The following is a 25,197-nucleotide window of genomic DNA, read 5'->3' on the forward strand; positions in this document are numbered from 1 at the left end:
GTCTCTCTCTCTCTCTCTCTCTCCCTCCCTCCCTCCCTCCCTCCCTCCCTCTCTCCCTCCCTCCCTCTCTCCCTCTCCTCCCCACCCCTATTTTCCCCAGCTTTTATTTCCATTGAGAACTGCAGACCTGTCGGGCCGCCCCTTGGCTAATGTTTAGATTTGGGTCACCAAGGGGTTTATTGAGTTCCATCATTTTGCCTGGAAAATAGGAAGTAGTTTATTAACATCATAGTCTTCAAGGCAAGAGATTTCATCTTGAATCTTCTGATAGCCCCACAGCTGAGCAGCTCTGGTCTCGTTCAGTTCAGTTTAGCACATTTTACCAGGCCCCTGCTTTATGTAAAACACGGTGCTGGGTCCCACAGACAGTTCAATAAAAAATGGCATCCAGATTGTTTGGGAATCTTCACACTTTTACCCACTGCTCGTTGGCTCATTTCTGCTCCTAAGTGCCAGCCCCAGCGAGGTGGGGATGCTTGGCTTCCTCCCGGGGTGGCTTGTTTCACCGGGGGTCCAGCAGATGGGGAGTGGTGCTCTTGTGGCACCTGCTGTCTCCTGGCACTGTAACGTGAGTTCTGCTTCCCTGCTCACCCAAGTTGTTTCCAGGCTTGCCTTTCTATACCACAGAGAACAGATGTCTTTTTTTTCCCTGAAGCCTAAACTGGAGAAAATAGGTAGTTTCTTAGTCCACTGTGCTGCGATTCTGGAGGGGCTCAGGAGTACCTCTTTACACCCCCTCCTCCCGTCCCTGGAACGTGGCTGTGGGCACAGTGAATGTCAGTATTTTATCCTGTAGCCGCCTCCTAGCCCTTTGCACTTTTCTGGGTGATTGTTTTTGGCGCTGGTAATGGAACCCATGGCCTTAGGCCCTTTCCACTTTCCCCTTTGCCCTGATTGAGTTTTTAATTTATCTCTGCCAAGTGGGCTTCCTACATACTGTTTCCTTTCCAAGCAGTGAAGAGGAAAATGCTAGTCCCTTCCTTCTGTGGCAGGAGCTATGCTCTGGCTGCAGGTCTCCAGGCAGGTCTCTGTGCTCTGCACACTCCTGTGGGGACTACAACCTCTCAGGACGGTGTTTTGTTCTAAGTCTGCCATTGACTTGAGTCTAAGCTGATTGACCCTGAGATTGTGTTTTCTGCCGAGAGGACCCCCCTCCCTGACCTGGGCTGCCTATTTGCTCTGGCTCAGCCCCAGAATCCACTCCTTTTCAGCCCACATCCTCTTTCCTGCCTTACTCATTTCCTGTCTCACATGCTCTGGATCTTTGAGTTCTGATTTTTTGGAAAGCAGAGGGAATAAATTGGAGAAGGATAGAGGGGAGATTTGAACTTAAAAATTGAAATGTTCTTGTCTGTAGCCTCACGTTCTTCCTTGCTCGTCTGTCTCCCTGAGGTTGTCTTTTTTAGGGAGACACACACAGGGAAAACAACCACTAAGAATTAGGAGTTTTTGTCTGTGCTGGGGAATATCGCAGGGGAGCCACTTTTCTGTCTCTTCCTTTTTCTGTTGTGATCACATATAAAGAGGTGGCCTGACTGCGTAGTACCCTTTAGGACTGCTTCCTTCCCCAGAGAAGCTCACCTGTCGCCTGAGTCAGTCCTTCCAGCAAGCCAAAGCAAAGTTAAAAGCTAGGGAACAGGGTGGTGATTCTGGCCCTACTACATGTTGATATGAAAGTAGTCATGCTTGAGTGAATCCGGTCTGTACTGAAATCCTTCCAGCTGTCCAGTATTTGATCTCCCACACACACAGAGGATTTAGTGAGGGAAGGTAGAGAGTCATCTTAAATGGCCGTTTCTTCCTTTGTCTTCTGCCTCTTGGCAGTGGGATAATGAAGGTGATAGTTCGCAGTAGTTGGGGAAAATCTCAAAAGCAGTGTTCTTGGTACTTCTTAGGAGACTGTCTTGAAGCGAGTATTAGTGTGAGCCTCCCACTGTCTAGGATAGCCAGGTGCTCTGAGCACTCTGCTAGGGCCTTTGTATTAGCGACAGAAACCTCTCCGTGATTCAGTGATGCAGAGCTGGCCTCCCCTCAAGCTAGAGAGGCCTGAAAGCGCACGGATTTGTGATTTAACTGTCAGTGTGGAGTGATGCAAACTACATGAGTCACCGTCGGAAAAGGCTGGTAGCATGCTTTCTGTTAAAAAAAAAAAAGTGGCACTTAGGATAAATTTAATCTGTACATTAAATAGATGTAGCTTTCATTTTAAGAATTGACATTTAAATTTTTCATTGTGAGTTCCTAGCTACATCAGAATCCTGGTTTGGTATATGTAAAGATATTCAGAGGTAAACTGTCTTTAATTCTTCTTCACAACATAGATACTTGAGGAATTGCTAGGCAAAAAGCCATTTGCCTAATATTAATTAATTAATTTTAGACTTTTTTCTCTTATTAAGTAACAAAGTAGAATATAACTTACATGATCAAGAAATGAGCTATTTTTGAAAATTTTTAGATTTAATTTTCTTTGTATGTGTGTTTTGCCTGCATGTTTATATAGTCACCACATACATGCCTGGTGCCTGTAGGGGGACAGAGAAGGGCATCAGATCCCCTGGAACTGGAGTTACGGACGGTTGTGAGTTGCCTGTCATGTAGATTCTGAGAGCCAAACCTAGGTCCTCTACAGGAACAAGTGCTCTTAATCGGTGAGCCATCTTTCCAGTCCCTCAAATGTGCACTTTTTACAGTTAACCAAGAGTCATACAATATAAAATTACTAGGGGAGGTATGTGTGTATATGTGTTAATGTGTGTGCATGTGTGTATTTGTCTGCCTTTATCAGGCCCGTCCTTATTCTTTGATACATTGTCTCACTAAACTGAAGATTGGCTGGATTGGTTGGCTAGAAAGCCCTAAAGATCTCCTCCTGTCCCTACCCCTTAGCACTGGAGTTCTAGGCAGGTACCCCCATGTCTGGCTTTTTACATGGGTCCTGGAAGTCTAAACTCATGGAACAAACATTTTACAGACTGAGCCATCTCCCAGAATTATTAGTTTTAGAAAATAGTAGTATAGTCAGAAGCAACATAATTTAGATTCTTCTCACTCTAGGATTATAACATTATAACACTACATAGGCCCCTTTGTAAACTTTGTAACCCCCTTCCCAGACCATGGTAGTGAAAGGGGCCTTGGTTTCCCTGTCTTTCAATTTCTAAGCATTTTAGTTAAAGTGAATCCAAAAACAATACTGTTTCTGCATCTGCTAAAGAAGTTGATGCTAACTACAGCTTGCCAGTGTTCTGAGGTGAATCCAGATGTTAGAGAGGCTGGGTTTCCCATTTCAACGTTCTTTAAAGCATACTTAGTGGTCAGATGTTAGGGAAAGATTACTTCAGTGCCATATTGTAATGAAGTCCTCCTCAGTAGGTTGGGGGACTAGTCCTGCTGCCATGCCTGAGTCCTCAGCAAGAGAGCCTAGGCTCATGACTACTGAGGATTGTTTCCAGAGCTCTCGCTACCCAGCCCTCATGCTGCGAACACTGCATGTTATTCCTAGCTACTGATGTCTTCCGCTTATTTGCCCGTCTGTCTGTGGCCCAGAGCTGCACAGCTGTGTTAGCATTTGGAACACCCAGAACAAGTGACAGGCTAAAGTGCGTGTGAAGCCGGTGAGTCTTTAAAAGTGGATTTGTTCCATTTTCCAGGCATGTGGTTATCAGTACTCAGCTATTAATTGGCTGGTAGCAAGTACAATGATTGAGAGCTTAGGCAGCAGCAAAATAAATAAATAAATAAATTTAAGAATGTGAGATGCTCTGCCAAGCCTGACCGCCAGAGTTCTGTCTCACGATCCAGATGACAGGAAGAGAGACCCACCTCCCATGTCCCTGTGCACAGCCCTCTGTCATACAGCTAAACACTGAAGAGAGAGGTTCTTTCTGAGAGAAGAAGCCATCAGAACTGACTTGTAGCAGGGATCCACCTGGACCATTACGTGAGCCAGACAGCTGAGGCTGGTACCGTCTCCTGCGTTCCCACCTTGGCTGCCATTTGTCGCCTTAGATGATCTTACAGTTAGTAGCCAAAAATAATGGAGTTGGCATATCAGGGGGCGTGATCGTCTTTCCTTATTACTAGCCTGAAGATAATTAGAACATTTACTAAATATTTCAAGTTTTTTTTTGTAAATGGAATTTTAAAAATCTATCTTCCATGAGTTTATTTTTAGCATTTTAAACTGATTTCATTTCACAGGCAAAACCACTTCCTGACTTTGTAAATTTCACTATAGCTCTTGTATCTGTATATGGGGGTTCTCCCTTTGACGACTCAGAAAGGTTATCTCCCCCTTGTTTCTGCGGTTCTTCTGCACTGTCTGCTGATGACTCTTAGCCTCTTTAGGAAAGATGCCACAGAGAGAGACTCTGGTGTTTGTCTCCTTGACCATTGGGTTCATAGTCTTGGAGATGGTGTGCGACTTGGCTTGCCCTGAGGAGCAGAGCACTTCTGTTCTGCTCAGCCCTGTCAGAGCGCACATAAATAACGACTCTTTCTGGAGCCTGACCTCGAGGTGCACAGACAAGGCACAGGGTATACCCCAATACACGCAGCACGGGGCAGCAGGAACAAGACCTCAGTCTAACCTCAGGGACCGGGTGAGGTCAGGGTTAGTGAGAGTGAGGTCAGGGCCACTTCTGAGTGGTGCTTCCTGATCTTAATTTTCTCTCTGCAAGAGCAACAGGCAGGAGCACACATGTCGCAGTTGAGGAGGCTGAGGCCTGGAGTAGCCTGCTGGCACCACAGGCTAGGGTTTAAGCTCAGTGTTTTTCTGCTTCCCCATTTACTCAAAGCCAGCACCTACCATATACTTAAACTTCCTACAGTTTATGGTTCTTAAGATAGAGAAAACAGACTCAGTGAACACCTTGTACACAGGTATCACAGGTAGAGCCAGAATGAGCTCAGGCCTGACCCAGAACCAGCATCCTCTCCCCTGCCACCCTTGATCTCTTCCTCCTGGGACTTGTGGTATCTCTGTAGTCTCTCCCTTGGTGTCTTAGTATCTGCCAGAGCACTGTGATGGGAGTCCTTGATTGGGCATTTGACACCCTCCTGTGGCAGCTTTGCCTTGTCCCCTGCAGCCAGGACTGATGAGCACTCCTGGTGTGCTGGCCGGCCTGTTGGACATCACTTCGCAGTTCCGCAGAAGCTGAGTGCCCACCACAGCAGCCTCCTACATCTGACCTCAGCCCATTATGGCACTCAGCCTGAGGTCTAGGAAAATCCCCCACTGCTCCCTTGTCCTCAGCTGCATGGGGGAGGGTGGCTGTCGCCTGCACTGATTGCTTCCCTCCTAGCTCTGGGTAACAGCTTGGAAGACATCCAGCTGTTTACAGTTCCACTTCTGCGCACTCTAGCCTGTGATTTGGGGTGAGTTGGACCGGCCCTCTCTGTCTGTCTTGAGAGACAACAGCCTGAAAGTCAGTTGTATAGCAGTAGCTGCCAGGAGGGAGGGTTTGACCCTCCAGCTAAGGCCGTAGACAGATATTTAGCTCTTACCCAGAATACTGAGAGCTCGTCTGCCCTCCTAGCCTGCTAACCTAGCCTCAGTGAGGTCATGCTGAAGTGGCACTCGGGCTGGTTGAGGTCCCCAGTCTACTGGCCAGCTCCCTTCTCCACAGAGAACCTAGATCCAGTCTTGCCTCTGTGTGGATAAAGCTCCCTGCTGTGCCAGGGTCTTCAGAGCAAACTGCAGTTGCCCTGGCTGAGGAAGGTACTCTGAGGGGCAGGCTGGTGCCAAAGCTATATAGCTTGTAGCCTCCAGGCAACAGGTCTCTGTCTCACAGCTCTGTCCTTACAAGAACTGAACCACTTACAGGCGGCGACTCCTCCAGGACTCTGGGAAGGAGCCTGCAATTTTCTCCCACTAAGAGCTCCTTTGCTGCATGTTCTAGGAGATACCATCTTCCAAATGCCATTCACTCTTGCTTGAATTCTAAAAAGCACACCTGTAATGTGTGCAGTCTGCATGGGAGATGCACATGTGGTCCTCTTCTAAATTTAGTGTTGAAATTTGTGGGAGAGATGACTCATCCTAAATTGTAAGTGTGGGAAATGGTGTGCCAGGCCTATTGAAAGAGCATACGCTACTTCTGGCATCTTGGAATATTGACTGTAGCCCCTGGGTCCGGATTAACCACATTCCTTTTCTTATTACTTCAAGACTCCCATCTGGGCATCACTCACCTAGATAATTGCCAGTTCCCAAACCTAACGTCCCAGACCACACATGATGCCTCTGCTTTGGTGTCCCGGAATGGAGGATCCATTTCCTGCCACCTCCCTCAAGTGCCCTCATGCTGTTCCCAGCCAGTCAAAGCCTAGTGCTCCCCACCCAGTCTGTTCCACTTAGCAGCCCACTCTAGGGAAACTGGAACCACTGTATTCTGCTCAACTTTCTCTCGTGACCTGGGATGTATTTGCTACGCATTTTGTTGCGGTGGCAAAATACATGACAGAGGCAACCTAAGAAAAGAAGGATGCATTTTGGCTGGAAATTTAAGAGTGCTGTCCACTGTAGTGGAGTAGGCGTAATGGTAGAACCTTGAAGCCGCTGGTCACCTGTGTTCACAGTCAGGAAGCAGAGAGCTGAATTTGGTATTAAACTCAATTTGTCCTTTTTAATTCAGTTTGGACTCCCCCCCCCCCCCAGCTCCATGGAATTCAGGGTGGGTCCTCCCACCGCCATCAAACCTCTCTGGAAACATGCTCACAGACAAGTCCAAAGTTTGTCTCATAGGTGACTCTATATTTTCTCAATAGAATATCACATAGAATAAGTCTTTCAATCCTGAAGACAAGTTGCCTCATGCCTTAGACTCAGGGCCCCTCCACCTGGATCTGGTCCCCTTCCCTCCCACCGTACCTGGGTCCCTAAGCAGTGTTGGAAAGGGTCTGCTTACCTGAGCAAAGTGGCCAACTCATAGCAGATTGTGAACAAGTGTAGCCAAACTTGCACTTTGAAGATTCTCCCAAGGAATCTCTTTGTGAAGAGTGCCTGCATTGAGCTCCAGCCCACCCCCTCCACCGTGCCCTTCTTCCTGGGTGGGGACACCTCCCTCCGTTTCACAGTGCCACCGATTTCTTTGGGGGTCCGGATATAACTAAAGAGATTAGGAAGGGTGGCCCTAGACCTTTCCACAGGCCTAGCTAGCCACTCTGGCTCTCCTCTCTGTAAGGTGACCTCTGCTGCTTGGAGCAGGTGTGGCCTCCTGCTGTCTCCTGGATACAGGTGCAGAGGCACCATTTTGCAGGTGCTTCACTCTGGAGAACAGGCTGAACTGAAGCACGGCTCGACCGCAGTGCTGAGCCTAGAGCGAGTGCTGTTACAGGTTCTTGTTCTGATGTTTGGTGAGCCGTGTCATCAATTGCTGGCTCCTTAAAGTCTTTGCTAATTTCATTAGATTATTCTCATACTGTCACCAGCCAAGACATCCAGTGTCAGCCTCTGGCTTGCACGCATGCATGCACGCACAAACCTTTCACATTCCCAAATAGAAGATGGTTTGTGTGTCATCTGACACAAGGAAGAACCTGGTTCTGAACTGGCCAGTCTTGCTCTCTCTCCAGCTGACTGAAAGTGTCTTTCTGGGAGCTTCCCTGCCTTTGCCTCTAGAGGTCATCCTGCCTTACCAAGTTTCTGGATCAAGCTTGGTGCCCTAACTCTCCTCCACTAAGGAAATCCTCCATAGGGACCGTGACATTGGGCTAAGAAGAGCAGCTGTCATTTATGGACAGGTCCACGGAAATGCCACTTCACAGTAGACACCAACTATGCCACTCACTGTCACACTCCAGCAAGGAGTTTTTGGATCTCACCTGTGGCAGGACTCGTTGTAGTACCAAGGAGGCCTGTATTTTTTATGGCGATGCTGAAAACTGAGTTTACTATTTATTATTTTATATTTATAATTCATTGCAGTTTTAACAGGCGTATGTCATGTTTTGGATATAGGTTTAGCTCCTGTGGGTCACAGCTCCTGCCTTGGTTAGTAGAAGTGAAGAATTCCAAAGATGATTTCAAAACAGTAGCATAAACAGGGGCCACTAAGTAGACTTTTTTTTTTCTTGCAAAAGAGCTGTTTCTGTCAGAGCCTGTGAGTGAGATCAGCAGTGAGAAACAGCCTAGTGGCTGATCATATGCTTAGTAAGACTCTGGCACATACTAGTGGTCCATTTGTGGTCAACTTAAAGAAGTTCCAGCCTGCCTCTTCCCAGCAGAGCTGGCCCATTTCCCTCTTCGGCCCCTGGAGCAAGGTGCGCACCCAGCGTTCTGCTGAGGAGCTCACTGTAAGAAGGCATCTGAGACCTGTGGGAATCCCCTGGCTGGAGAACACCGAGGAACTGAATTCCAAAGACAGAGTTTCTTTGTCTCTTTTCTTTGCTTCAGGCCAGCAGGGCGGGTCCCTGCAAGTTTCACTGTCAAAAAGGCTTTTCCCCAAACAGGCTGCAAAGCAGTCTGGGAGAGTGGAAAGCAGATTAAATTAATCTCAGTGTGCTGAGCATGGCAGGGGGGTGAGACTGTTCGGACCTTCCAGAAATAGCCCAAACTCTTTGTTACTAAAGCAAGTGCTGAACTATAGGGCATCATGATGGTGGCAAAGCCAGACAGCTGTGAAAACCCCCTCCCCCCCGCCCCTGGGATTCTGTCTCCTGTAACCGGCCCCAGGATTGTGATGGCAGCTAGAATTTCTGGTGTCAGCATGAAGGAGTTCATTTGTTTGTCTCTGCATCTTTTAAAAAAAAAAAGACCGAAGATACCAGAGTCCTTGCTTCCCATCGGTGAGCCCTGGTTTGTAGTCTCCACTGATGAATACCCGCAAGAACTCCTCTGCCTGACAGGAAGAGGTTGGGGGAGGGGGGCATTGCAGTGGAGCAGGACTAGAAAGAGCCCACAAAAGGAGACAAGGTGTCAGGAACAGTTTGGGGATGCATGTCAGTGACCAGAGGGAGGCGGCAGTGAGCCACCGTGGAAAGGGAAGTGGCAGTTCTCCAGTTTAACTGTAGCAAGGGCCCGAGACGCTGTAAACCACACTTCTTCAGTGGCTAGATGTGAACCTAACATTAGGGGGCTGGGAGAGAGCCAAGTAGGGCCAAGACAGGAGCATCTCAAGTGCAAGGCTGACCATAGCAACTTGGTGAGACCCTTGTCTCTAGATGGAGAGACAGATATGAATTAAAAATATCTCTATGAGTTGCACATGTGGGTTTGCTAGCCCATGGAACAGGCTGAGAGGGCCAGGAGTTGGCACAATTCACTCACTGGTGGAGATATCCCCTAGGCCTTGCTAAGCCTTTGTTTGTTCAGTGTACCTATCTGATTAGACCCTTTCTCCAGTCTTAAGGAACATAGCTAGGATTAATTGCAGAAATTAGCAGGAAGACAGATTTGGGGCTCATTGTAAGGAAGAACTTTGTGATTGTACTTCCCAAGGTAGCAAATTAGTTCCTCTATTGCTGGAAGCATTCGGACAGACATGCTAGAAGTCACTGGGTGGGGAGTGCTGTAGACTGCTTGAGTGGTGGTGGACCGGAGCTGACCTTGCTCTCTGCTGTTCACAGCACATTCAGATCCGCAGGGACTGTCTCGCTGGAGTCCAGATGTAGCATTCAGCTCTCATTGTAAGCTTTAGATGTGAACAACCGTTATCCATCATTTTAATAAAATCTGTATTTATATCTGTGTAAACCTAAAATATTAGAAAGTAAAAGCAAGGAAAAATGGAATAAACACAGACTTTAAAATTTAAAAGAGAAGCCAGGCCATGGTGGCACAGACCTTTAATCCCAACACTCGGGAGGCAGAGGCAGGCTATTCTCTGAATTTGAGGCCAGCCTGGTCTACAAAGTGAGTTCCAGGGCAGCCAGGGCTGTTATACAGAGAAACCCTGTCTCCAAAAAGTAAGTAAATAAAAATAAAAGAAGAGAAACTTAGCTTGGTTCCCTTTGTCATTAGCTAGATCATGGCTATTCCTAGATTCTAAAAATTTGTTTTTTCAATTTCTAAACACTCTTGCTGGAGAAAAAAAAAAAGACTAATTCCAAAGGGAGAGTTTCCAGCTAAGAGTGGTTGCACACACCTTTCATCCTAACTCTTGGGATCCAGAGGCAGGTGAATCTCTGTGAGTTTGAGGCCAGCCTGGTGTACACAGTGAGTTCCAAGACAGCCAGGGCTGCTACACAGAGAAACCTTCTCTCGGAAGACAAAACAGAAAAAAAAGAAGAGGAGGAGGAGGAGGGAAAAAATTGGGACTGTCTCTAATTTTCTACAGAAAAGCCAAAGCTATTAGACTTATTATTCCACATTAGCACAAACATTTAAAGGGTATTTTTTTAACTTGCTGGTATGGCTTTGGGTCAAATACAAATTAATTTTAAGATTTTTAACGTTCTTTTGTGTGTGTGTCTGCAAGCATCCACATATAGTAACATGCGGGTGTGCACTTGCCACACGCTGCACCTGTGGTGTCGGAGGACAACTTTCAGAGTTTATTTTCTCTTTCCACCATAGGTGCTGGCCATCAAGCTGGGGCCATGGGCTTGTACGACACTCACCGAGCCATCTCACCAGCCCCAGAAATTAGAATTAAAACCCTTATCAGTTGTGTCTCCTGGGCAGCTTTTGCTCAGCTCTGGAATCTGCTCCTAGTTGGTTCTGTAGGAATGAGAACTGAAGGCATGTTACCACCTGTACTTTCTTACTCTCAAAGGTTGCTCCTGGTTTTCTGAACCAGAACTTCTAGTAAGAAAATGACCCTGAGGTTGGAGGTATGCTGGAGCCCTGTAAATGTTTCTGGTTTTAGTCCTTGTGCTTGATCAGACTCTGTGAGTTCCCATCTCCACAACATGAAATAATGTCTTCATAGAAAGTGCTGTACAAAAGTTACCTAAGTAACAATGTACTGTAGTTATTTTTATTTTATTGTTTTAATAATGTTTCTGTTTATCATATACCACTGGCTTATGCTTGATATTAATAGGCTTGTTGCAATTAAGAAATGGGTTTTCCACTTTTCTCTTTTAGACGATTCCAGGTTAAAAGCACCTCAGCTCACTGAGCACTTGGTGACACAGAACAGCCTTGGGCAGGGACTGGGAGAGGGCTCTTAAAATGAGGTGGTGGAGCCCAGCACCCTGCAGCAGTGAGGCACCTCCCTCGGGAGATGATAGGCCACCCTGACAGGCCGTACGGGTCACCCATCCTTTTCTGGTGCATTGTGTTGAGTTCCCCAGAGGAGAGAGTGGAGGGGTCTGTGCTTGCTAAGGGCTGGATGCAGTGTACACTGCTCACAGAGCCAGAGGTCGGGTTGAGAGTGGGGTCAGCAGAGAAAAATGGCGGCTGTGGCAGCCGTTTCAGCAGTGGAGAAAGAAAATGGCCCCATGACTTAGTGCAGCCGCCACCAAAGGGTAGTGTGCTCTGGTGTTTCCTGGGCAGCAGTTTCAGGGTGCTGTGAATCTGACCCTCCAAGGAGACTCCTAGAAGGTTCACATCTGTCCACCTGGTTGCTCTATTTCACTGTGAGCCTGTGTTTAGTGGAACTTCTTGGTCTGGCTTTAAATATCCTTGTCACTGTTTGGAGTTCTCTGCAAACAGTGTTGCTTTGTCTCACCAGTACTGCCTCGGCCTTACTCCTCGGGGCAGAATTCTGGCTGGTTCAGCCTGCTTAGATAGGTCTTGAATAGCTGTTTAAGAAACCTTGCTAGCTGCAGAGCCAGACTGTTAGAAAACTGATGGCGCTTACCCTGGTGGTGGGACCACTAACGTGCTGCCACTTGTGATGGGCTGTGGCCTGTATGTACTGTGGGTGCTGGCTGTCCATCTCCAAGCTGGCCTCCGTTTCTCATCCTTGCCACTTTGTCTCCTTTCTCTCCCTCTCTCTCTCTCCTGCAGAGACAGGGCAGGGCATTGTTCATGCACTGACCGACCTCAGCAGCCCCGGCATGACCTCAGGGAACGGAAACTCTGCCTCCAGCATCGCCGGCACTGCCCCCCAGAATGGTGAGAATAAACCACCACAGGCCATTGTGAAACCCCAAATCCTGACGCATGTTATCGAAGGGTTTGTGATCCAGGAGGGGGCGGAGCCTTTCCCGGTACGGACTACTTCTTTTCCCCTCTTTTTTTCCTTTAAATATATTTTAGATGTGTGCTAGAATATTTTTACAGTTCCATGTAAAATTTCTGAAAATGTGAACAGTTTACTCTTACCTTGCTGGTTTCCCCATCCTTCACAATGTCAGAATAATTTCTCTCTAGGATCAAGTTTCTCCAGAGTCCAAAATGATTTGGTGATCAAGAATAATTGACAAAATCCCCTTAGAAGTTTATCCTCATGGGCTAAGCAGTATCGCTGACTTGTGTCCTGTGACCCTGAAGTAGAGGGACTTAGTTCACCTTGGGATATTTGATGAAAAACAATGGACTTTGGAAAATTATTCTTTATTGAGTTTTCAATGCCAAAACCAAACAGCCAGTTCGGAAAAGGAACCTGTTGGTATAGTTCCTGAGCTATGGTGGAAACCAAGGTGGTGGCATGAAAGTGCAGCCTGAGATGTGCTTCTGGGAACAGAGCCTTGAAAGGGAGTGATGAGATCAAGGGGCCTTGGGCAAGGGCGCGTGTGGCTCAGCAGGACTGTGTATTGGAAACCCTGTCCTCTGGGTACCGCTGCCTGTTGCTCATGCTTTGGATCTGTGGAAAGTCTTATAAGTCACCAGAGGACTGAGCTTGATTCCCGCAGTGGGTGAACTACTTTCTGAACTGTCAGCAGGCAAACTCATTTGTGCCCTCTCCCTCTGGAGGCTGGCCACAGCCAGTGGCAGATCTCAGGGACAGCTTACCTTATAAGGACCTAGCTCTGCTCCATGCCTCCCCCTCCACCCCAGTCTGGTGTCCATCCGCCCCTCCCTCTGGAGAAAGCGTGAGCCTGCAGAATGAAGGCAGATAGAACAGCAGCTCACATCATCCTAGACCACAGACCATGTGAGCTGGCCACCAGCTTTCCCAAACAAAACAAAGAGGTAAAGCCAGCCTTCGTGCTGCCAGTCACAGGGCATTCCTCTGTGGCTGGGGTCTCTTGTGTCCTGCTCTCCCCTAGGGCTGCCTGTTACTCTGTCTTGGCTGTGGTCAGGTAGGGAACAGTATGAAATCTAAACAGGGACACTGAGTCTTGTAAATACACTCTCACACTTAGCCCTGCCCCTCTGGTGCTCTCTGAACACACGGCCAGGCACCTGATGAGTGAGTGGTGAGGGAAATAGGATCTCTGCCCTGGGACACACCTGGCAGGATAGACTACCTCCGACTTCTTGAGTTGTCCCTGTACTGTGGCGCCCACTGTTGCTTGCTTTGGGTGCCGGGCAGCAGAACAGTGCCCCTTGAGTGGGGCACCCTTGAATGATGGCATGTGGGAGGATTGGGGAGGGCTGATATCTGCCTGGCTGCTTTGTACCTGTAATTATAATAAGACTGAGTGGCAAGGAGCCTAGGATCTAAATCTTGTGGCCTCTATGTCACCTGTCCTCTAGGTGGGACGCTCGTCCCTGCTGGTGGGGAATCTCAAGAAGAAGTATGCACAGGGGTTCCTGCCTGAGAAGCTTCCACAGCAGGACCACACCACCACCACTGACTCAGAGATGGAGGAGCCCTACCTGCAAGGTATGCACACAATTGCGGGGCTCAAGGGCAGGCTTCACGCTTCCCTTTTCTCTGTGTCTGTGGAGGAACCCTGAGCAGGAACCCTGAGCAGGGAACAAGTAGCATTCCTTCCCACAGAACATTTCCCCAGCACCTCCTCCGCCTCTCTTCCTGTAGAACAGAAACAGAAATAAGAGCCTTCATCTTCTGCCTCTCCAGCAACCACATGGTCTCAGAATTTCACTTATTGTAAGAAGTGAGGATCAGGATAGTACCAGGCAGGTGTGCCCCCCTTTTGCTATCTCAAGAGCCTGAATTTGAGTTGGGAAGGTCTGAGGCACAGCTTGTGCAAGGCTTCTGTTTCTTTGGTGGTCATGGAGAAGGATGCTGACTCTGCCCACCTCTGCTGTGCCCCTGGCCCGCAGTTTGAAAGAGGCATCACCAGACACTCTTGGAACTCTCCAGTGGGAGGCCTAACCCATGCAAAATGAGTGGGAGAGTCTGTTGTTTCTAAATGTGTACCACTCGATGTCATATCCACAGAGACATGGAAGAGGCAGGACAGGAGCTCCTGCGGTTGGATTGTCTCCAGCCTATCACAGTCTCTCCCCACACTCAGCTGTAGCACGATTAATAACCCCGAGACAGATATTGGGATTAACCTGAAAGTCAGAAAGGCAAAACAGTCAGCCACTGGCTCTTATCTATAAAGTCTAAAATGGCAGTTTTGCCTCCACGAATCCTTAGAATGAGACTGTCTGAGAGCTGTCTCCTCCCGTTTTATATTCCTCTCTAGTGCTGGGATTAAAGGCGTGCACCCCTGCCACCCGGTGTCTATGGCTAACTAGCGTGGCTACTGAGATTAAAGGTGTGTGTCACCACTGCCTGGTCTGGAAGACTGGCCAGGGCAGCTGTTTTACTCTCTGAACTTCAGGCAAGCTTTATTTATTAAAATACAAATGAAATACCACTAAACTCAGCCATTTCCATACTTTACAGAATCCAAAGAGGAGGGTACCCCCCTCAAACTCAAGTGTGAGCTCTGTGGACGGGTGGACTTTGCCTACAAGTTCAAGCGTTCCAAGCGCTTCTGCTCCATGGCTTGTGCAAAGAGGTGAGTGGCCGGCCCCACTGCCATGCCCAGCCCTTTCTGTCTCCAGGGTCCTCCTCCTAGCCATCATCTAGCTTGGATGCTGTAGGTGAGGCTCATCAATCCTCCAAGCTCCTTGGCCTGCCTAGTTAAGGCACTATATCCCAAGCATACCAGGTGAGTGCACTAGGCTTGGGAAACCAGAAGAACCTCCCCTGCCTTGGGTATGTCAGGGGAAGCATCACTGTCCGAGCACACAAAGCAGCTTGTTAGCTGGGCCCCAAGGGCAGCTGCCATGCCCTTAGGGGAAAGCCCTCCACAGAAGTAAAATTTAGCCCAGGACCACGGCAAGCTTTTATTCAGCCTGGAAAGAAATGATGATAAAAGCCACTGTCATTTGTTGAGAAGCTTCTTCACAGTGGGCACAGTGCTCCAGATCTGTAATGACTGAGGCAGGACTGATTTAAGAGTGAGGTCAGCCTCCACTGTGTAGTAGTAGAGTGTGTGTATAGATAGATATAGATAGATAGATAGATAGATAGATATAGATATAGATAGATAGATATAGATAGATAGATAGATAGATATAGATATAGATAGATAGATAGATAGATAGGTAGATAGATAGATAGATAGATAGATAGATAGATAGATAGATAGATAGATATAGATAGATAGATAGATATAGATAGATAGTAGGGGCTGCCTGAGGAGACCTTGTTTCAACCCAAAACAAAAGGAGACAGACAGAGAGAGGTAGCAGCAGAGACAGAGAAAGAAACTTGGAGCCAGGGGTCCTGCTAGTCAGTTGTCTGTTTTCAGAACATTCCTGCTAGGCAGCTGTTCCATTGTCACCATTGTATTTCCTAGTGTGCCCTTTTTATGGGTTGGAAACTAAGGCATGAAAGAGTGGCTGTGCCCAAAATGACACAGCTGAGTCACGGGGATTCAGCTCTAATGTGCCCCCTGCTCTCTGTAGGAGCAGCTTGACCTTGACGCCCCAGAACCCAAAAAGAGCTCTCTAGGTTCCAGGCAGAGGTGTTGTGAGCAATACCCCAGAGTTTCTGTCCTCAACCATGCTGACCAGGCTGTGCTGAAGGAGCCAAGGACTCTTGGTCAAGCTTTGCCAGGCCACAGTCCAGCAGGACAGTGGACAGAATAGTTTCCTAGCAACACAGTGTGTGGAAGCCACAGGCCACTGTGCTCTGAGCAGTTGAATTAAACATGTCACCGGCACTCCCTCTTGTCATCCTGAGACTGGTTTTAGAAGGTGACTGGTCTCATACCCTGCCTCTCAAGAAGGGCTCTGAGCTCTAGTGCCTTCCCAGAGTCTCAGGGATCAGCAGTGTCCTGGTGTCAGTTTGTACCCACAGACTCTGGTTGGCTGTTGGTGCCACCTAGGCCCCTGCTCTGACTTACTGCTTCTCCCCGCAGGTATAACGTGGGATGCACCAAACGAGTGGGACTTTTTCACTCAGACCGGAGCAAGTTGCAGAAGGCAGGGACCACAACCCACAACCGCCGACGGGCCAGCAAGGCTAGTCTGCCCACACTTACCAAGGACACCAAGAAACAGGTAAGAGCCCTGTTGAGCTTCCGTGGCATGCTGTCTCCTCCAGCATGCTGCTCTCACCTCCTGCAGGTCTCACATCCAGCCCTCTCTCGGTCCCCTGGTAGGACCCTTTTCTTAGACCTAGGGGCCCATACCCTTTCCAGTAGTCTTAGCCTAGACTGACCCCACCTTGGGGTTGCCATCCATTCTTGATTTCTTGGGTCTCACCCTGCTGGCCCTGTGGAAAACAGACTATTCAGGGTACCTCCATGTTATGCTGGGAGAGATGGCAGCCTCCACTTTTTCCCCTACTACCTTTTTCCCCCTTGAAAACTAGAGCACTGAGTTGGTGAAGGTCTCCCCCTCAGGAACATGGATATTCATCCATTAAATATTTTTTCCCAACAGTTCCATGCCAGTGATTCTGTTGGGCACTAAAGATCCAAGGGCATGCCGGGCGGTGGTGGCGCACGCCTTTAATCCCAGCACTTGGGAGGCAGAGGCAGGCGTATCTCTGTGAGTTCGAGACCAGCCTGGTCTACAAGAGCTAGTTCCAGGACAGGCTCCAAAACCACAGAGAAACCCTGTCTCGAAAAACCAAAAAAAAAAAAAAAAAAAAAAGATCCAAGGGCATAGTCTTTTTTTATTTATTTTTTTATTTTTATTTTTTGGTTTTTCGAGGCAGGGTTTCTCTGTGGCTTTGGTTCCTGTCCTGGAACTAGCTCTTGTAGACCAGGCTGGTCTCGAACTCACAGAGATCCGCCTGCCTCTGCCTCCCGAGTGCTGGGATTAAAGGAGTGCGCCACCATCGCCCAGCCAAGGGCATAGTCTTAAAGGAACTCACAGCCTAGCATGGCAGTCTTCATCCTTAAGTCGTTGGTGGTGGCGGCGGTGGCAGGGGTGGTGGTGACTTTTATCTTGTATCTGCTAAAAGCTGCAGTCCAGGATGTACATATGTGGGAAGTCCCTCTTGGTCGTCCAGATCACATAAGACACCACTACAGGCCAGACTAAGAGCACAGTGCTGAGGGACTAACTGTCCAAGGTGGGAGAGCAGGAAGACGGGGTGTGACCCTAGGAATGGGGAACCACACAGAAAAGGGAGCAGCACCTGCCTCCACCCCTGCTTGATGTGGGAGTGGTCAGTTCCCCAGTCCTGAAGAACTCTATTTCTCTCTGCTCCCAGCCCTCAGGCACTGTACCCCTTTCAGTTACTGCTGCCCTGCAGCTGACACACAGCCAGGAAGACTCTAGCCGGTGCTCAGACAACTCAAGCTATGAGGAACCCTTGTCACCCATCTCAGCCAGCTCATCCACCTCCCGACGGCGACAAGGCCAGAGGGATCTGGAGCTCCCTGACATGCACATGCGGGACCTGGTAGGCATGGGACACCACTTCCTACCAAGTGAGCCCACAAAGTGGAATGTAGAAGATGTCTATGAATTCATCCGCTCTTTGCCAGGTGAGTTCCTTGGAAACTTTACCTGCTGGAATCATGGGAGTGAGGGGAGATGAAGACCTCACCTCCCTCCAGGAGGAAGCAGGACCCAGGGTGCAGAGGCAGGAACACAAGGCTCCTGCTTGTGAAAGCTTATGTTCTAACACAGCAGACTATGGAATACTTCATGACCACCATTTGAAACAGCTGCAGTCTAGGACATAGTCTGTGAAGTACATGAGCGTGGAATTAGCTCTGTCTCTTCCTGCACAAGGTGGGAAGGAAGTCAGGAGGACTGTGGTGTCATGAGAATGAACAAGCTGGAGTGAGCTTTTTCAGGCTGAGAAAGAGCAGCTTGAGCAAGGACAAAATGTATGGTATAGTGGGCTCTGTGGATAGCCCTTGACGTGGAGGGCAAGTGGATATGAAGTTGGCATCAACTTGGAAAGGTAAATTTTCTAGCATTCCAGAGTCTTCCAGGGGAACCCTGAAACTTCTTCCCTTTCTGCCAGCTTCATGCATCTACTTCAGGGCAGCAGTGATGGTGGCCACAGCCTGTGCAGGGGAGAGTGTGGTATAGAAATTGTAGGTGAGACAGAACTGGGTCCAGTTCTGTCATTCTCACCTAACCTCGTGCATTTGTTGTCTGTCGTGTGCCCTCAAGTTCATCATAGGATGGTTACTTTTGTCCTGCAGCCCTGTCTCGTGCTCCTTATGAAGATACAGCTTTGTGTCAGCCAAGGCCAAGGCTACTGCAGGTTGCTCCAGGGAAATGGAATCCTCTCTCCCGTGGTTTGCAGGAAGGGGCTGGCTGGGCCTCTTATGGCAAGCATGGAAGCAGGTTTTCCCCATAGCTAGGAAATCCTAGAGAGCTATCAGAAGAAATCATACACTGCCATTTCTACAGGATCTCACTGGTCGTACAGATGAGCTCTGCCTTTGGGGGAACCCACAGGCTGGCTTAGTCAGGGTTTCTACTGCTGTGATGAAATACTATGACCAAAAGCAAATTGTGAAGGAAAGGATTTATTTGGCTTACATTTTCATATCACTGTTTATCATTTAAGGACGTCAAAATAGGAACTCAAACAGGGCAGGAACCTGGAGGCCACAGCTGGTGTTGAGGCCGTGGAGTAGTGCTGCTTACTAGCTTACTCCTCGTGTCTTACTCAGCCCACTTTCTTATAAAACCCAGGACCACCAGCCCAGAGATGGCCTCACCCACAATGTGCTGGGAGCTGGCGGCTGGCAGCTGGGGACTGGGGGCTGGGCCCACCCCACCAGTCTCTAAGAAAATGCCCTACATACTTGTTTAGGCAGAATTTCTCTGTGTCTCTGCAGTTGCTCCCAAATAACCACATGGAAAGTTCTTATTAATTGCAAATGCTTGGCCAATAGCTCAGGCTTGTTACTAGCTAACTCTTACAACTTAAATTTAACCCATTTATATTAATCTACATTCTGCCATGTGGTGTTAACCTCTCTTTCATCTTGTACCTCCTGTTTCCTTTCCATGTCTGGCTGGCAACTTCTCTATCTTCACCCTTCTTCTTCCCAGTGTCTTTAGTCTGGTTCCCCCTGTCAGACCTCATCCTGAACAGCTATTGGCCAGTTAGCTTCTTTATTAAACCAATCATAGTGGCATATATTTACACAGTGTAAAGGAATATTACACATTTTCCCCTTTTTGTCTAATTAAAAAGGAAGGTTTTAACTTAAAAAATTGTATATACAACAAAAACAGTTATTAAGTAAGAATACAATTACAATATCCAGACCCTTGGTATTTGGAAAATTTAGAGAAAATACTCTATTATTTCTTATCTTTGCAAGTCTAAAGTTTTATACCCAATTTACCTTTTATCATAACTAAGGAAAACTTTAACTATGATTATCTAGTCTTCAACTTCGTCAAAGACCCCAGAAGGTTGATGTGTTACCTAACAACAGGGACATCTGGCTGTCTGAACAGTCACCCAAAGTTCATTTGTGACATTGGGGCATCCAGCCTTGGTCTATAGGCCTATTATATCTCACAGACATTCTGAGAAACAGGGAATTTTAAAGGACTATCCTACCTTGTTTTGTCTTTTTTGGACAGTATGCTGTCAGTGATTGAGGTGAGGGCAGTTTCTTTACCACCCAAATAGCTAGTTTTTAATCATAAAAAAAGCAAGCTCCATACAAAGGTTCTTTGATGCCCATCATATTCTTTTGTAGTAAATTGGTGCTGTCAGGAGCAGACACATGTCTCACTGTCATGAAATGCCTTAGGTTATTGAACGTACCAAATGCCATATTCTGTAGGTTTTTGAAGTGTTTGATATGTGTGTGTGTGTATCCATTTATGACCTTGAAAACATACCTCTAACATGACTGTAAGTTTGACTATTATAGATGACTCTTAATCTCTATTTCTTAGTTATACATTTTAAATAAACTGCATAAACACAATACCCTAAACAAGAGTAGAAGTGTGAATACAGTATAAAAATATTAGCTTTAAATTTGTATCAATAAACCAAAATTCATACCATTGTAAAATATTTTGAGATTAATGATTGATTTTTGTATTAAAGTAGATTCAATCATCTATCCTTTTCCTGTCCTGTGTCATATCTCCCTTTTTTTCCTTTAGAAAGAAAATCTTGAATTTAGCTCTTTTGTTTAGCTTTTTTCCTGACTATGACCAATAAAAACACATAACTATATAGTAAACGCTGGGTGGTGGTGCACGCCTTTAATCCTAGCACTCAGGAGGCAGAGGCAGGCGGATCTCTGAGTTCGAGGCCAGCCTGGTCTATAGAGAGTTCCAGGACAACCAGGGCTACACAGAGGAATCCTGTCTCAACAAACAAAATGATGATGGCAAACATCTGTCACCCATCTTTTAAGGATGTGGGTGTTGTTTTTCTAGACTGTTTCCTGTTATCTGGGGGCTCTGGTGTCTTTGAGGAGCCCTGAGAAAATTTAGGATGATGATTTTTTTTAAAGTCTTGGCTGGAGTAGTTTTGTGAGGCTGGACCATCTCAGCCAGCGGCCTTGGAGCTGTCTTGATGCAGAATTCCAAGGAAACTGCAACAGGTATTTTGAGAGGCTGGGTCACCTGAACCATTTGTTTTCTTTGGTGTCTGGTTCCCTTGCGCCAAAATACATAAACTTTCAAAGGTAACATGCATGTCTGTATTAATACAAATACATATTATATGTTGTACACAAGTTAATCAAAGATGATTCTTTGTTTTGTATTTGAGTAGGTAAAATATATGTTACATGTTTTGTAGGGCTTTTTTTTCTCTCCCTTTTTTTCATTTTTGAAACCAGAATGTTTATTTTATGACAGATTGAAATCCTCAAGATGAACTGGATGCTGCAGCAGCTGCCCTCTTGGGTTTAGAGGTTGTCCTTTCATGGAATCCATGTCTGAATATTTGATAGAAAATTTTTAGATGCCTCATCCACCCAGTCCTGGTAGTGTTTTGTCTTCGCCTTGGTACTCCAGTTATATTTTCTCTTGTGTTTGGCAGGGTAGCCACATTTGCCACAGGTAGATTTTTGAAGGTGGTAGGCCTTGGCACAACGTGTATGTCTTATTGCGATGCTTTCCAAAGAATGACATTCCTTTTGTTATCCTGCTTCTGCCGCCAAGGCCAAAGAGACCAGAAAAGCTTTCTCTCTCTCCATCTCCCTCTCCCTCTCTCCCTCCCCACCCCTCTCTTTCTCTCTCTCTTAGGTTTATTTCTTTATGTTTAGAGTCAGGATTTTCAGGGGGTCTTCCTCAAAACAAATCTTATCCATATAAATCTGTAGTGAATCTACAGCTTCTCATTTCCTGTGAAAATAAAAGCATAACCTCTCTCCCAAAGTAACACACCTTTTGAATTCCATTTTGAAGTCAAGATATTATAAAAATATGTAAATTGATTTAATCTGGCAGTTTCCATAATCCAGTGTTTCTTAGCAGTTACTGCTCATTGATCAGCAGTCACAATATTTAAGGACAGCATAATATATACGGGATCTAGAATCCCATGATTTCCCATCTTTACATGGATTTTTCTTTTATATTACTTTGTTCTCTTTTTAAGTATTCTAAACTTAAAACTATACATTTTTTTTGACTCTATACTCTTTTTCTTTTTTCTCCCACATCTTTGTACATTTTTAAACACACTGTAACCCATTTGGAGGCCTTTTCCGTCTGAATCTGTCTTTACTGAGCATCTGTATTGTTTTTGATCTCATGAGACAAATCTTAAACTGCTATAGTTGTTGCCTGCCTGGCTCAGCTTAGCGCATGGCGTTGGTGGTTGGCTCTTCCCCACTTTGGCTCCCTAAGAGCTTAGCTTCATGGTGGAGGTACCAGCAGGAGCCACATTTACCACCCCAGCTCTGAGAAGTTGTTGGGTCCATGCTGCTACAAAGTAGCATGCTGCCCACTGCTCATTAACCCCATTTAAGTGTTTAATAACAGGGTCTCTTAAAGGAGCCATGCCTCTGTTTGCTAGTAGCAACCAGAGCCTACTCAAGAAGAGGCAACTACCAGGAAGCTGCATTTGACTCCGTTTTTTTGTTTGTTTGTTTGTTTGTTTTTCAGATTTTATGTGGATCTACATTGCCAGGCGTTTGGGCCCCATTTGTAGGCAGTTTCTCTGTCTCGGCAGTCACCCCCAAATAACCACACAGACACTTGTTATTATTACAAATGCTCCACCAGCAGCTAATGCTTGTTATAGCTAGCTCTTACAACTTAAAGTAACCCTTTTACATTAGTCTACATTCTGCCACGAGGTGTTACCGCTCTTTCATCTTGTACCCGTTTCCTCTTCGTGTCTGGCTGGCAACTCCTTTCTCTTCACCCTTCTTTTTCCCAGTGTCTGTAGTAATATGGGCGGCGGCAGGGCTGTGTCCCCAAAACCCCAGCCGCCTGGCTCCGGCTAGCTTATGCCCCAAATAATTACACGGACACTGTATTCTTTTAAACACTGCTCTGGCCCATTTCTAATCATCTGTGTAGCGCCCCTAGGTGCGCTTACCGGGAAGATTCTAGCCTAAGTCCATCCTGGGTCGGAGCTGGGGCATGGTGTGCGTCTTCCCTGGAGCAGGTAGCATGGCGTCTCTCCTGCGTCTGCTCCGGAGAGCAGAGCTGTGGAGTCTGACCAGGAGCCGGGAGCATGGCGGACGTCTGCTCCCGAGAGGAGAGCTGTGGAGTCTGATCTCACTTCCTCTTCCTCCCAGCGTTCTGTTCTGTTTACTCCACCCACCTAAGGGTGGGCCTATCCAATGGGCCTAGCAGTTTCTTTATTGCTTAGCCAAAGAAATCAACAGATTGATATATGACACTCCCACATCACTTCCCCTTTTTCTGTTTAAACAAAAAAAGGAAGGCTTTAACCTTAACATAGCAAAATTACATATAACAAAACAGTTATCAAGTAAAAGTTACATCAGAAACATTTATACATATAACAAAATTGACAGTAAATCTCTATCAATAAAGCAAAATCTATACTAATGCAAATTATTCATACCTATATCATATCCCCCTTTAAATGTAAAAGAACATTTATAAACTGTATTTGGGAACATGGGCGCAGTTTTTTCTCTCCAAACTGCTTCCTGCTGAATGGGGGCGTCGTTAATTAGGTCTTTCATGGTATAACCTGTGTGCTAGTTTCATCTCAGTTGGCAGTTGAGCAAAGCAATTTTCTGAAGATGTTCACAGCAAACCTTCAGGAGGACGTGGTCCATCATACCAAATTGGAATAGAAGAAATGAACAGGGTCTCATCCTCTGTGAAAACAAAATAAGAAACTCTTTTCCAAAGTATCATATCCTTAGATCCAAATTCTGAAATCATAATACCCTTATATCCATTCTGGTTCCACTGGGCAGCCCATATAATGAAATGTCTCTCTGTACTTAGCTCCTTCACAGTCAAAAATTTTAAAGAAAACACAATGTACATAATCCAGACTCTCTGTGAATTTTCCATCTTTACGCGGCTTATTTTTACTTATATCTATAACTATCTGTACTCTGTCTCTTTAAAGACTTTACTTTTACTTTTTTCTTTTTAAACCATTAACTTTATTCTCTATATTCTTTTTCTTCTCTCTCCCAAGCCTACGTACATTCATCCAACAGTGTCACTCCTTTCGTGGTCTGAATCTGTCCTATTGTGAATCTGCAATTTTTTACTATCCAGGAGCACTTTTGATTTGCGCCTTTAAATCACTAGACGCTTAAGAATCTAAGCTGTGACATTCCTAGGTTAACTTTTTGCTTTTTAAGCGTATATCTTTGACCTGGAATAACCCTGTAGACCAGGCTGTCTTTGAACTCTCAGAGATCCGCCTGTCTCTGCCTCCCAGGCATTGGGATTAAAGGCGTGTGCTACCACACCTTGAACTCACAGAGGTTTACTTTAAGAATTTTAACTTTTAGTCTGCATATATTTTTAACACTGTAAATCATTTAAAATTTTTCTTTGTCTTTGAATCTCTCTTTACTGTGTATCTCTCTTTTTCTGACCACGTGAGTCTTTAATTTGCCAAGCAATCTCAGTAGGACTAAAGCCGTGGCTTTGCCAGCTAGATCCAGTCCATTTCTTAACTTTCCAGCCTCATGGCGGATATACAGGCTGCAGCCATGTTTATAGCATTTCAAGGTCCCTGCCAGCCAGCAAGCTACAACAGACGACACTCAAGTCCTCTCTCGGTAGCCGGCCCTCCTACCTCAAACAGTCAGAGTTTGCCCTGGCAGGATGGCCCAGAAAGCCGGCATTTTTAAACGGCGCAGCTTTTTTCCTGCTACGGCTGAAAACTGAAAAGCATGTGTTCAGCTTTTCATCAACACTGTTTAAGTGTTTTGTGGCAGGACCTCTTAATGAGCCGCAGGGTTTTGCAGCTAAAGCTGAGTCAGGAAGCCTCTTGGGGCTACCAGGTAGGAGCGGCACTCAGCACTTTAATTCTGAGACTGAGCGTGCAGCACAGAAATTCTTTTCATCCAAGTTACGTCCAAATCTGACACACAGAGCACTGTGCAGTCTGAAAACACGTCTCTGTATGGCGGCAGGAATCCGCCATGCTCTTCCGCCTGCCTAAGCCTGATTCTGCCTTCTTCCCAGGAGCAGGCGGGGAGCTCTGAGTCATCGCACGGTCTCAGAGCACTCTCCTTCCGATCCCAAGCGGGAACACAAACATAAAGCCAGAGTTTGCACTGGCGGCAAAGCCCCAGGAAGCCACACTTTAAAATGACACAGCGTTTTTTCTGCTGCTGTTGCCGAATCAGGAAATCTCTCTACAGCACGCCACCAACAAACAACAAAAATCTGTGTTAAACGCTCTCTCCCTTATTTTTAAGCCTTCTCAGGTTTTGTAAGTAGGTTTAGCCCATCACGTGGAGCGCCATTTGTAGTAATATGGGCGGCGGCAGGGCTGTGTCCCCAAAACCCCAGCCGCCTGGCTCCGG

The 25,197-nt window shown here is 46.7% G+C and overlaps 1 protein-coding gene and 1 pseudogene across 3 annotated transcripts in view; one reads left to right on the forward strand and one right to left on the reverse strand.

Annotated features, from left to right (window-relative positions):
* The window catches only part of Phc2 (polyhomeotic homolog 2), a 105,750-nt gene that overhangs the window by 76,032 nt on the left and 4,521 nt on the right, over window positions 1-25,197 (forward strand). For all 3 annotated transcript variants that reach the window (XM_075947106.1, XM_075947108.1, XM_075947109.1), the window contains 5 exons: window positions 11,900-12,102; window positions 13,535-13,664; window positions 14,643-14,757; window positions 16,168-16,309; window positions 17,472-17,748. In XM_075947106.1, coding sequence (XP_075803221.1) covers window positions 11,900-12,102; window positions 13,535-13,664; window positions 14,643-14,757; window positions 16,168-16,309; window positions 17,472-17,748 — 867 coding nt within the window. The remainder of the gene's footprint in view (window positions 1-11,899; window positions 12,103-13,534; window positions 13,665-14,642; window positions 14,758-16,167; window positions 16,310-17,471; window positions 17,749-25,197) is intronic.
* LOC142834248 (large ribosomal subunit protein eL37-like) lies at window positions 21,068-22,533 on the reverse strand (annotated as a pseudogene).

This window comes from Microtus pennsylvanicus, chromosome 13, assembly GCF_037038515.1.
Source record: "Microtus pennsylvanicus isolate mMicPen1 chromosome 13, mMicPen1.hap1, whole genome shotgun sequence".
Classification (NCBI taxonomy): Eukaryota; Metazoa; Chordata; class Mammalia; order Rodentia; family Cricetidae; genus Microtus; species Microtus pennsylvanicus.